The 12,383-nt window shown below is 32.4% G+C and overlaps 3 protein-coding genes across 4 annotated transcripts; all 3 read left to right on the forward strand.

Annotated features, from left to right (window-relative positions):
* The first annotated feature begins 32 nt into the window (after nucleotides 1-32).
* Nucleotides 33-2,043, forward strand: LOC113864649 (outer envelope pore protein 21, chloroplastic). Of its 2 annotated transcripts, none has more exons than XM_027498612.1 (5): nucleotides 33-170; nucleotides 281-355; nucleotides 443-563; nucleotides 667-765; nucleotides 1,674-2,043. In XM_027498612.1, exons 1-4 carry the CDS (start codon nucleotides 72-74, stop codon nucleotides 732-734), a joined length of 363 nt encoding a protein of 120 aa, XP_027354413.1. In that variant the 5' UTR covers nucleotides 33-71; the 3' UTR covers nucleotides 735-765; nucleotides 1,674-2,043. The 2 variants fall into 2 exon arrangements, with proteins under 2 accessions (XP_027354413.1, XP_027354412.1); XM_027498611.1 differs by having other exon boundaries at nucleotides 443-595; nucleotides 1,674-1,948.
* Nucleotides 2,044-2,745: 702 nt separating this feature from the next.
* LOC113865742 (RING-H2 finger protein ATL80-like) lies at nucleotides 2,746-3,616 on the forward strand. Its single transcript, XM_027500471.1, has one exon. The coding sequence runs from the start codon at nucleotides 2,813-2,815 to the stop codon at nucleotides 3,365-3,367; it is 555 nt and encodes a 184-aa protein (XP_027356272.1). The 5' UTR covers nucleotides 2,746-2,812; the 3' UTR covers nucleotides 3,368-3,616.
* Nucleotides 3,617-9,401: 5,785 nt separating this feature from the next.
* On the forward strand, nucleotides 9,402-12,061 carry LOC113865128 (protein MULTIPLE CHLOROPLAST DIVISION SITE 1). Its single transcript, XM_027499505.1, has 6 exons — nucleotides 9,402-9,559; nucleotides 9,636-9,809; nucleotides 10,080-10,243; nucleotides 10,436-10,823; nucleotides 11,393-11,509; nucleotides 11,606-12,061. Exons 1-6 carry the CDS (start codon nucleotides 9,515-9,517, stop codon nucleotides 11,804-11,806), a joined length of 1,089 nt encoding a protein of 362 aa, XP_027355306.1. The 5' UTR covers nucleotides 9,402-9,514; the 3' UTR covers nucleotides 11,807-12,061.
* The last annotated feature ends 322 nt before the right edge of the window (nucleotides 12,062-12,383 follow it).

The raw sequence follows: 12,383 nt of genomic DNA on the forward strand, positions 1-12,383 counted from the left end.
CTGTTAGGGTTTTATCTAATAATTAAAATTGAAGTAAGGATAATAGAGAAGTAGCTTCCTTTTATCCGGAAATGGAGACATCTCTGAGATATGGATATGGAAAAGATTCCAGAGCTTTACGAATCCACGCGAAGGAAAAAATCCGAATTGACTCCAACACTTTCTTCCAGGTAATCGGCGAGTCACATTTTTCGGATATAGATATTTCATTGCAGATACTGCTGAGGTTGCATTTTTCTTCTCCATCTGTCAAAATTTATACCGGTGGTTCTTGTCCCAGGTGCACGGAGAGCTTGATACACAACTAGGACAACCAAGTTCTTTGAGTGCCCTAATCAGACATTTCTATCCGGATGTAATTGAGTCTTGATTTCGTGTTCATTTACCCGTTTCCCACTTTCTTAATTTTAAATGACATGATATTACTTTGACACTATTGTAGTTATCAGCAACTCTTGGAGTAGGAGTGCGCTATGATAAACGTGACCGGTTGCGCTATACTGTAAGCGCAAAGAAAACATTTCCTGTGACAGTTGATGGCTTGCTCAATTTTAAAATTAAGGGTGGGTGTGATGTTGACAAAGAGTTTAAAGAGGTAAATGCTCCCATTTGCCTTCTGTTTTGTTCTTTTGAGTCCTTTAATGCTTAATTCCTTTTATTTTGCAGAGGAAGTCCAGAGGAGCTGCCGAGTTTTCATGGAGCATATTCAATTTTCAGAAGGACCAGGATGTTAGACTTAGACTCGGATACGAAATTTTTGAACAGGTTTTAGTTGTTTCCCCTCATAATTTCTGTTTGCAAATATTATTGCATGCTTGGTGTCATATGGCACCACACATCTACACGTTATCCATTTGTTATCTAGATTATATAGATCCCAATTTTTTGGCTTTTTATTCTATTGTGTTCCTTTTCCTAATATGATGGTGTCAAGACTGCTTTGGTGATTAGCACTTATCCACCATCCTTGTCAATTGAAAGTGTGTACACCTTTTCCCTAGTACTTTGGATGAGAAGATATTGAGAGGATTGAAAATATGGGGAAACAAAACTAAAGGAAATATGGATGAAAAGAATATTGTCTTATGGCCTCTTGTAATGCAAGAAAGTGCCTGGCAGATCACTGTATGCTGTAACCATCACCTTGGTGCACTATTGATAAATGACAACTATGTAGTCATTGTTAGTTTTGGGTTTCTTGCCTCTGCATAAGACTCAGGTGAGTTAGATTTAGAGCTAGATTGAACTGTCTTGAGTAAAAATGAGTTATGCTTCAACTATCAACTAAATAGATTTTGGCCTGCTATATAAATGTTGTATCCATTCTACCGGAAAAAATATGTTCATCCTACGGGTGTCTTTAAGTCAATGTCATGTCCAATTTACATTTGACAACATAAAACATTGGAATTAATGAGTGCAAGTGCTTTGGGAGGGGAAATTGTTGGTTTTGATCTAGATCGAATTGTGAGTCACACTCGGATTGGTACAGTTGAGTTAAAAATATATCACTGAATTGTAAGCCTACTATTTAACTCCTATTATTATTATATTCTGTTGCTGATGTTTCCTCATCTAGTTCTATGTTCCTTCCCCCAATTTCACCATGCTATAATATTGATTCATTTTGTCTTTTTCTAATGCTGCATTCTATCTTAAAACTTTTGTTTCAGGTTCCTTATCTGCAGATTAGAGAGAATAATTGGACATTTAATACAGATTACAAAGGTAGATGGAACGTGAGATTTGACTTGTGAGAAATGCAAAGAGCTTTTTCTGTGGACGTGTTCTGTTTGTCACCCCAACCTTAAGCCCCACCCTTAAAAAAGGGACCATGCATAATTTTTCATATTTAGTCATGCGAATTACTTTGCATGTGGAACTAAATTGATCGATTGAAAATGAAGTTTGCACATGATTTAATATTTATCTTACAATTTGTATTAAAATTAAATTCTTCACTGGGAATGGACGATGTCATTTGAATTGGATTAATCCATGTGTGTGAATGAAACGGTGTCAAGCGGATGCAAAAATTAAGACGCCAATACGATGTAATCCTAATACGTAACTAGTTATAGCGGTATTCGTGGGTGACACAAGATTTGTGTGCGCTTAAATTCAAAGTCATATATGCATCTTTGACGTGAGATTGCTGTTAAAGAAATGTAATGCGGTCAATATATTTTATCTACAGCATCTTTTACCCTTCTTTTTTTATTAATCTAAAATGGGATTCTAGATTTTTAAGAGAAAAAATGGTGAGAATGCGGTCTAGAATAAACTTTAAAATGCATTACCGATAGATTGAACTTTCTTCTGGTTATCTTGTGTTTAAAAATAGCACAATAGTTATCTAATTCGTGTTGGTTTTGATTACTTTCGGTTTATGTGATCAAAATTCAAATTTTGGTACAATTATTATGGATGGGCCCTCTTTTTTAAAAAAAGAAAAACGAAATTGAGTTATGATAGCGGATAAAGAAATTAATGAGTGATCTAGTAGTCTAAACAAGTCAAAGCCCTCCAATTTGATGAACTGAATCTAAACAAAGAATATCCTAATTAAGTCGTCAACTGCCAAGGAAAAAAAAACAATATTAGGAGGAATAGTAAATGTTAAATAATATTTAGGATATAAATTAAAAAGAGAGAAGGGAGGCGCAAATGCAAATTGCAATGAAGTGCAGTGGTAGTTACTTATAGTGCTAGTCCAACGCAAGCGGAAACTTTCATCAATAGTAACAACGCTCACTCATTTCATTTCAATTGATCTCTCCCCAAACACAAAACAAACTAAAACGGCAATCACATGACTCGTCCCTTCAGATATTTAGGCGAGACCGACTCGTCCCATGACTCCCCCATCGGCGATTCCGATTTCATCGTCATCGTCGCCGCCCTCGTCTGCGCTCTCATCTGCGTCGTAGGCCTCATCGCCGTCGCCCGCTGCGGCTGTCTCCATCGCCTACGACTCTCCTCCACCTCTGCTCCTCCTCCTCCTCCCGCCGCCGCCAACAAAGGCGTCAAGAAGAAGGTTCTCCGCTCCCTTCCCAAGCTCACCGCCACCGCCGAATCCGCGGTCAAGTTCTCGGACTGCGCGATCTGCTTGACGGAGTTTTCGGCCGGAGATGAAATCCGAGTGCTGCCCCAGTGCGGGCATGGATTCCACGTGTATTGCATCGACGCCTGGCTGAAATCGCATTCGTCGTGTCCGTCGTGCCGTCAGATTCTGGTGGTTTCTCGGTGCGACAAGTGCGGCGGAATCCCTGTCCATGGTCCTGGCAGCTCGAGCACCGCGCCGCCACTGGATTCCGAGGGCAGATTCAAGGGAAGGGAGGACGATAGCAATAGGTTCTTGCCTTAGCTAGCTATCTTTCGCTTTATATTAACCCCAAATTCATGAATCCTTTTCTTTTTCTAAACCTGTCCATATAAATATAAATATAAATATAAATATAAATAATAATATGTGAATATCAGCTAGTGTGTTTTTTTTAATTAGGAATTAATTAATCAGTGCTAGCTGCATATGTTTAGGTTTGTAATTACCATTTAGCAGTTTCTCAGGTCTCAAGTTAGTTGTGTCATTTCTGATTCTCTGCAAGTAACAACATCCGCATCCATTTGGTTGTTAATTCATATTACAACCTTTTTTTTTTTTAATTTTTCGCTGGCTAGATTGATGTTTTAACTCGTGTGGCAGCATGAGTGTTGATTATGTTGTTATGTGTATGGCATGATCTTAATTATGATCTGTTAATATTAGTATATTGTTTCTTACATTAATAGCCTCAGGGTCCGTGTTCAACTCTATCGTGTGTGCTTCTTGTTTCTAAATTTCCGAGTTATGTGAAAATGTTTTTGGACTTAATTTTTATGAACAGAACACGCGAGTCTTGATTAATGGTGGACATAAATAAGGTTGTGTGTACGGTGGAGAGGGGGAGGAAACAATAAAGAAATGATTCTGTAATGAAAGGAAACTAATACTGGTTAGAAGATTGTGTTGTGTGGCAGTAGAATTGGGAATCTTGTGAATATATGAGGTGGGGCTGTCTTATAAGATCTTACGTGGGAAAGGGGTGGATGTGGTTGGACCACAAAAGTTGGAACGACAGCAAATTGGGTTAGGAATGGGTGTGGGACCCTAATCCATGAAAATTGATAAGTTCAATTGTATCTGACTTATACAGCAGTAGTATTTCTGCCTCTGTCACTTTGACTAACTTATGTCAGTACCCCTTATGCCTTATGCCGAATTGCTACCAAAGGCTGAAAGGAATGTCTCTAGCTTCTCAGATTGCTGATTTTGACACGCCAATTATGTCAATCGTATTAATTAGTAAACCATTATTTATGAATGAATGAATGAATTCCATTCTAAAATTATAGTTCAATTCTAATTTGGTCCACCTCAAGATTGCAGTGGCCTAGCTCAGCCCACAAGCCCTGATTTATTTTAGTTTTATAATTTTTTGACTATTTATTTAGACTAAACTCTTTACATTAAACTAAGTCTTCATGTTAAAAATAACACATTAAAGTCCTAGCTCAGGGTTAAAGACATTTGTGACCAATTTCAACAAGTTTTAAATAGACTGAATACTAACTATGGTAATATTAGATATGATAACAAATTAATAAATTTCAACGTTATGTATGTTAAATTTTTTTAATGTGTGTGTAAAGATGTACAATAAAGAATTATATATAGTAAGATTTTATTAAACATTATATGATATCGTATTTAATGTATTTTAATATATTAAATATTATAGATTTTAATAAAAACTTAGAGATACGTTATAAAAAATTGTTTATTAGTTATTAAATTTTCAATGTAATCTTAAAATTATTTTAACAAATAAATTGAAAAACAAAAAAGTAAGTCCATAAAATAACTTGTCAGAACCGGAGCCTATATTGAACCGGGTTCGTAAATGTAACTCTAACGGAATTGTTTTGTCACATTTTCCATATACTACGGTTCCTAAAGCTGGTTGCACGGACAGAGTAACTGAGGTTACGCATCAGTTCCTAAAATAAGTCCCCGGTGCTTATATTTTAAAAAATATACAAATAGTATAATCAGTATGACAATTATGCCAATATTTATAAGAGAGAAGGAAGAAAATGAAAATAAATATATTGCTGCAGGGTAGTTTATGGGACTTTTTAAAATTAAAATATTGGTGAAAAGAATTGTTAAAGTGATAGAATATATAAAAAATAATATACTGTAGGAGGACCCATTTAAGCAACTTTTTATTGTTGAAGATACTGTAATTGTATTTAGCTCAAAATTTTATTGACCCGTAAGAAAGTCAGTCAAAACGAGTTCAGTTGAATTGTTTATTCTTATGTAGAGATGAAAACAGGCTAGGTTAGACTAAGCTTTAGTCTAAACAGGTCTAGCCTATAACATAATTATTAGGCCTGAGTCTGACCTGTTACATGTTAAAGGCTTTATTTTAAGTCTGTCCTAACATGAAGCCTGTTATTATAAAAAAAATTAATATTAATAAAAATATAAATATTTTATTATCAAATTAGTTTATATATTTTTTTAATTTCTATCTATGTTATTAATAATTGTTAAATAATTATAATAATATTTATATAATTTTATAAATAATTTTTAAAATATTATTTAAGTATTAATTATAAATATTTTATATTAATAAAATTTATATTTATATTTTTCTTGATTTTTTTAAAAATTATATAAATAGTAAATATTTTAATTTTATTTTAAAAAAAAAATTGTTTGTTTAAAGACATCTTATATTCAACAAATAAAGTTATAGTAAACACATAAAATTGATAAAAAAAATAACATTCACACAATTTGTTGAATCAATTAAAAGAAAATTATTATATTTTAAAAAATAAATAAATTTAAACTTAATGCAATATATATATATATATAATGACAATAATAATAACTATTAAATTACAAAATATTTAATTTTATTTGTTTCATTAATTTGTTATTTTAAATTAACAAATAAACATAAAATTAACTACATTATAACATTAATGTAATATAGAAAATATTACTGATATAATAAATTAAAACATATACTTATATATTACATATAAATTGATAAATTAACTAATAATTTAATAAAAACACGTGCAAGTTACAAAAATATATATTATTATATAATTTATTTATAATTATATTGTTTATATTATTTGTTACATGGTCTGATTATATATATATATATATATATATATATATATTATAATAAGTTTTTTATTTTATTTTGTTATTATTTTTTTATAAATTTTTACTTTCAAATAAAATATAATTCAGATTTAAGCAATTTCTATTTATTATAAATAAAAAAAATTATAACGTAATATATTAATATAATAATTAAATAATTAAATTAATAATAATAAAATTAAGAGTACAAAAAATATGTTAATATAATTTTATTATTTTATTTTTAAATTTTATTTCATTTAGTTTTGATTATGTCTTATTCATGTTCAAAGACTTAACTATTCTTTAAATTGTTTAAATATAATAAATATAATAATTTATTATTAAATAAATTTATTATTTAAAAATTGTAATCATGTATACATATTTTTAATTTTTAATAGAATATAATTTATGTTTATTATAATTATAAATAAATAAAATTATAACATAATGTATAATTTAATAATAACAGAATTAAGAATATAAAAAATATATCATTAAATAACTTTATTATTTAAATGTATTTTGACAACTCTATTTTTAAATTATAATATATATATATATATATATTTATTTATTTATTTATACAGACTGCCTATCAAGCTCAACATGCTTTATAAACAGTTCAGACCTGACTTATTTATTTAAACAAACTTTAAAAGAGTCTAAATTTAGTTTATTTATTAAAAATATCAGGTCAGATTAAATCTAAACTAGGCTAGGGCAGAGGCTTTTATTAAGCAGTCTGCCTTGTTTCCATACCTAATTGCATGGACGTCACCAAGTTTCGTGCGAGGTCATGCTTCTTTTTATTTGGAACTAATGTTCTTTGTAATAGTAAATTCAATTCATTATATCAATTTTCAACATCTGTCAAAAGTAAATATTAAATAATAATGTATATGACTTCGAAATTGTCCTTATTATAAACAGCATAGTCAGGTACATCCAATGTTGATGGTTTTCAGAAACAATAATTTTCTTTAATAGGAAATGGAATGGTAGTAGGTGGATAACCTTTTGTATTCGTCGTGTACATTAGCACATAATTCAACCTCAACCTCAACCTCGTTGATTATATATTAATCGTAATTCACAAGTGTGGGATTCTTGTGGTGGGTTTGCACATAAAGCATTTTCCACAACGGTGGAGTCAACAAGAGATCATTCAAAGACGAACAGAGGTCACAATTTCCCGAGTATATAGAGAGACCTCTCTAGTAAACGAAAAGCCAACAACAAGAGCGACTGATAATTGAGGCAAAAGTCAAACCCAAACAAGAAAATTCTTAAGTGGCATTTTAGTGCTACCTTTGCGCTATCAAACCAAATATACTTTTTGGTTGACTTTTTGTTTTATTGCATCAAGGTTAGCCACACAATGATGGATCATGTCAAGGTTAGGGATTCGGTTACACTTCCACCAACCAAATCAATGTATAATAGTTTGTCCAGGATGAATTTAATCTGGTCCTCACTCAGGCACGTTTAAAATTTGAAATTTGATGAATTGTACACCCAAATATGGGGTGTACGAAGTAAATGAAAGATATTTTAAAAAATGTTAATAATACTATATGTTATACTAACAAATAATTTTACTAGTATATATATATACCATCAATACATAATATAAAGCAAGTCATATTTCACAAAACAGGTTATTATCATGTTAGGCAAACTTACAAAAAAACAAGTCAGCATGACTAAGTGTGTGCGTGTGTATTATGGTATTACAGCTCAAACTTTTAACGAGGAAAAATATGTCTTGGTTCATGAAAGAAAGTTTCCAAGTTTAAAAATTATTTATCATGATTTATATATACTTCACTTAAGGAAATAAATAAGATTTTTAAAATTATGATTTATTAAATGTGACACTCCATTTTATTCTACCGGATTATTTTCATGAAGTTTAACTTCGTCTCAACTTGTATTGCATTTGCAAATTGAAAAATAGGGATTTCAAGCTTTTTCAAATAAAAGACACTGTAGTCGTCAACGAGATCTTCTCCCAAATTCGCATTGCAAAAATATGGAATATAAATTAAGATTAAGATTGGTATTAAAAAAACGTAGTGCCGTATATATGCCAACGTGGAGGAGTATTTTAATTCTTAAAGGAATCAAACTTGTCGATATCAAAACCCAATTATGGTAACGCGAAGTTGATATGCCACTTACAATCAATAATTAGAGAATTAGGACGAAAAAGGGAGCTTAATATTCTAAGACGCCAGATATCATTCAATAATTGCTTGACTTTGGCTAAAAGTGATTCCGTCGAGAGGGCTCTACTTTCCAGTACCTAACTAAAGATGATGTTCCAATTCCTTTGTTGACAACCATACATTTTTTTACTTTTCATTTTATTATTATAATTATTATTTTAATCCAACTCATTCACGTGTTTGCTTTTGCCCAACCTAGTGTTAAACATGCGATAAATAAAATGAATAGTATTAATGAAGGTGGACTGGTTAAGACTCTACTTGTTTACCAATTAAAGCCAAGTTTTTACGTGTTCCAATGCACTAATCTCGTTGTAAATGAATAAACTCTCAGGTTATTGAGTTAGTTTACGAAATCAAGAATTCAACTTATTTAATATGCGAATTATATAAGTTAACTCTAAATTTAGAATTAAACGACTCACTTTTTTTTAATTCTGAACTTAAAATTTAGTGGGTCAGTCCGTCTATATACCCAATTCCAAATACTAGTAGGACATGACTTTAAGAGTTTAATTTTAATAATTTTATATTAAATTTAGTTCTTTTAGTTATTATCCAAATAACTTCAGGTGAAATTTAATTATACCCTTGTATGAAAAATTTAATCACCCCAATTCTTTGGATAAACATTTAAAATTATTTATATAATAAATTTATATTAAATTTTACAAATATTTGGATGAACAATAATAATTTGAACGTTTTAATATAGACATCAATTAATTGAGTTTTAAAATAAAAAAATTAAAGTAATCAGTAATTATTAAACTTTAAAAGCAAAATGAAATAATAATACTAATTTTAGTAATGAAATCAGTTGTTTTGTCCCCTCCTAAACTAAAAGAAACGATTATACTAATTTTAGTAATGAAATTAATTGTTATGTTCCGTAAATAAATGAACGGAGAAATAGACGACATGTCGTCTGGTGCCAGCTTCATAATTAAAAATCTGGAATGCAAAAGCATATGAACCCTAACCTTTTTACCTTGAACTCGGATTGAAGGAGAGAGTGAAAGAATGGAAGCGGAAAGCTTGAATTGAGTTATTCTCACCAAATCGCATGGCGTCAGTTTGGACAGTGCAGTTTCGATCGCTTTCTGTTCGTGTAAGCTTCTAATTCTACTTTACTCACTCTCTACATACATAATCATCATTAACGAATAAAAGGGAAAAAAATGTAGGGTTGGCCCTCAATTAGTTGTAGCAGTGGCAGCAGCACTAGAATTCGCATTCGTATCACAAATGAGATCTCCAATTGGCGCTATCGCACCCAACAACTCAAACAACATTCCATCAATTCCATCACCAATTTTCATCATCAACTCGCTACTTCCATTCCCACGCCCCCCTTCCTGGTAGGTTTTTTTTTTCTCTCTGATTATTATCAGGGGCTTACTAATTAGGGCATTGGTTAAGGAACAGAGACTGAAAATTTGTTTCTTGAAGAATAAATTCGACTGCATTGAAAATTATGGGAAGGTTTATTGATTATACTATTTTGAGAAAAAAAATCACTTTTAATTCTTTGGCTAGTGGCCTAAGGGCAGTGGTTTGCACTTGCCTGATTATTATTATTAGTAGTAGCAGCAGCAGCAGCAATACTAGTAACTATGCTCCTTTTATAGCTGAATCGAAATGGGGGAAGCAATTTTCCGATTTGGGTGTGCGTTGCGGTTGTGGTATTGGCTGTGGTGATGAGGCTGAGGGTCCTGTCCAGAAAAAAGGACCGCCCTGGTTCTGTTGCTGATCTTGTTAGACGTGGCCAACTGAGATCTGATAGAAGAGGCATGTATGATTTTTATCCTTACCCTTATTCCCTTTCACTCATTCATTATCATGTATTTAGCTAATATGAATATAAAATATTGATGCATTACTAGTGTAATAAGGTTTGCCTAGTGAGATTGCGTTTCCTGCCTAACAAGTAACAGTGATGGTCCCCCCCATTTGTCTATCTACATTTTTGTGTGCATGTTTTCAGATCAAGGCCTCTCAAGTATGAAGACCCATTCAATAATCCCTTTGTCAAGGTTGGCAAAAGCAATTCTACTGTTGAGATGTGTGGTAAGGTTTACCGTTTAGCCCCTGTTACTCTTACCCAAGAGCAACAAGCCACTCACCAAAAGAGGAGGTCACGTGCATATCAGTGGAAGCGACCCACCATATTCCTTAGAGAAGGAGACTTGGTTCCTCCCGATGTTGATCCTGATACGGTCAGGTGGATTCCTGCAAACCATCCCTTTGCAACAACTGCTACTGACCTTGACGAGGACTTGGCACAAAACAATGTGTATCAAAAGAATGGAGTTCCTTTCCGTATTCAAGCTGAGCATGAGGCCCTGCAAAGAAAGCTTGAAACCCTACAAAATGTAAGCCTTAGCAAAATAAGTAAATTCAACAGTCTTATGTTTTTTATATGGCTTTAGAATATGTTGGGTAAATGTTATGTTTTTATCCTAATTCCTAATAGCTTTACCATTTTAGCCAACAGTCAAAAAGACCTTAGTTTAGAAATTTTCCTGTAATTCAACCAACATAGCCTATTCAGAAAAAGATACTGTCTGATTTTTGTATGTTTAATACAAGGAAATGACATTTGGGTTCAAGTGTAGCTTTACTGATGTGCTGCAAATAGTCAAACCAGGCTTTGTCTCTTTCCCTGAATGAATTAATGTTTCTAAATTTTGGTGTTTTGGTTATGTGACTCAAATCCTTGATATCAATAAATTGGGACCATTTTTACGGAGAGGGATAAATAACAATCATTAGATCTTACTATGAACGGCCAAAATTAAAACACCAATTGTCTTCTTTTAGTGTTTATGCGACTTTAACTAGCTTTTAGTCTTCTCACCAAATACACCACATATGTGTGTGTTGACGTGCTTTTGCTTAATTTGGTGCACCACTGAAACCTTTTTTATTCTTTATTCTACAGGAGCAGAAACTAAATAAACTAGTGATAGATCCTACCAATGCTAAAGAATTTGAACGGCCATTTGACTCCCACGCCAAATTAAATGACCAAGCAGAGAAGAGCTCTGTAAACAATCAGGTAAGTGATTCTCATTCCTATATATATATATATAATATGCTGAAGTGCTTTTGCCTAATTTGGCGCACCACTGAAACCTCTTGTATTATTCTACAGGAGCCGAAGCTCAATAAACTAGTAATAGATCCTACCAATGCTAAAGAACTTGAAAGATCACTCAACTCCCACGCCAGATTAAACGATAATGCAAAGAGCTCCGCAAACAGTCAGGCGAGTGATTCTCACTCCTCTAAATTAAATAGTGGCCCAAATCTCTTTGAAAGTGCTTCATCATCCGAAGAAGACCCAAATCTTTAGGTTGTTTTCACTTTGCACACAGCTTTTACCCGTATTGATCCAGGTTAAAATTGCTGAGTCGGGCTATAAATCTCTAAGAACAATAAAAATATAGATTTGAATTTGCCCAAAATTTTTGTACTATTCATTGACTAGCCTTAGAACTGTCACTGTATAGGTGAGAACTGTAAATATAATTTCATTGCTGCATATTTTCAAGTTATGCTGTTACTCAGATTTCACCGTTAATGCTGAGTCCTTATGCGGCGCGTTTTGCACTTCTTGCTCTAAACCCAACTTACTAACAATGCAATCTGATTGTACGTAAAGATCATTTAGAATTTCTGCTTCTGCATCCTAATAATTGCATAACGGTTCAGTCAGGAGGACGACGTAGAACTAGAACACTGTTTTTACAGTGTTTGTGTATGTTGACGAGCAAGTCTTTATATCTAAAAGAAGTCGTATATATAAAGTGGCATAAGCTTAACTTTGGATATTAGAATTTGCTAGAAAGACGGGGCTGGTAATTTCGTCTGAAGTGGCTATTTTTGGATACGCGATGGCGAATGAAATGGAATGGAACGCATTTATCAAT

The sequence above is a fragment of the Abrus precatorius genome, unplaced genomic scaffold, assembly GCF_003935025.1.
Source record: "Abrus precatorius isolate BTA unplaced genomic scaffold, Abrus_2018 Scaffold4, whole genome shotgun sequence".
Classification (NCBI taxonomy): Eukaryota; Viridiplantae; Streptophyta; class Magnoliopsida; order Fabales; family Fabaceae; genus Abrus; species Abrus precatorius.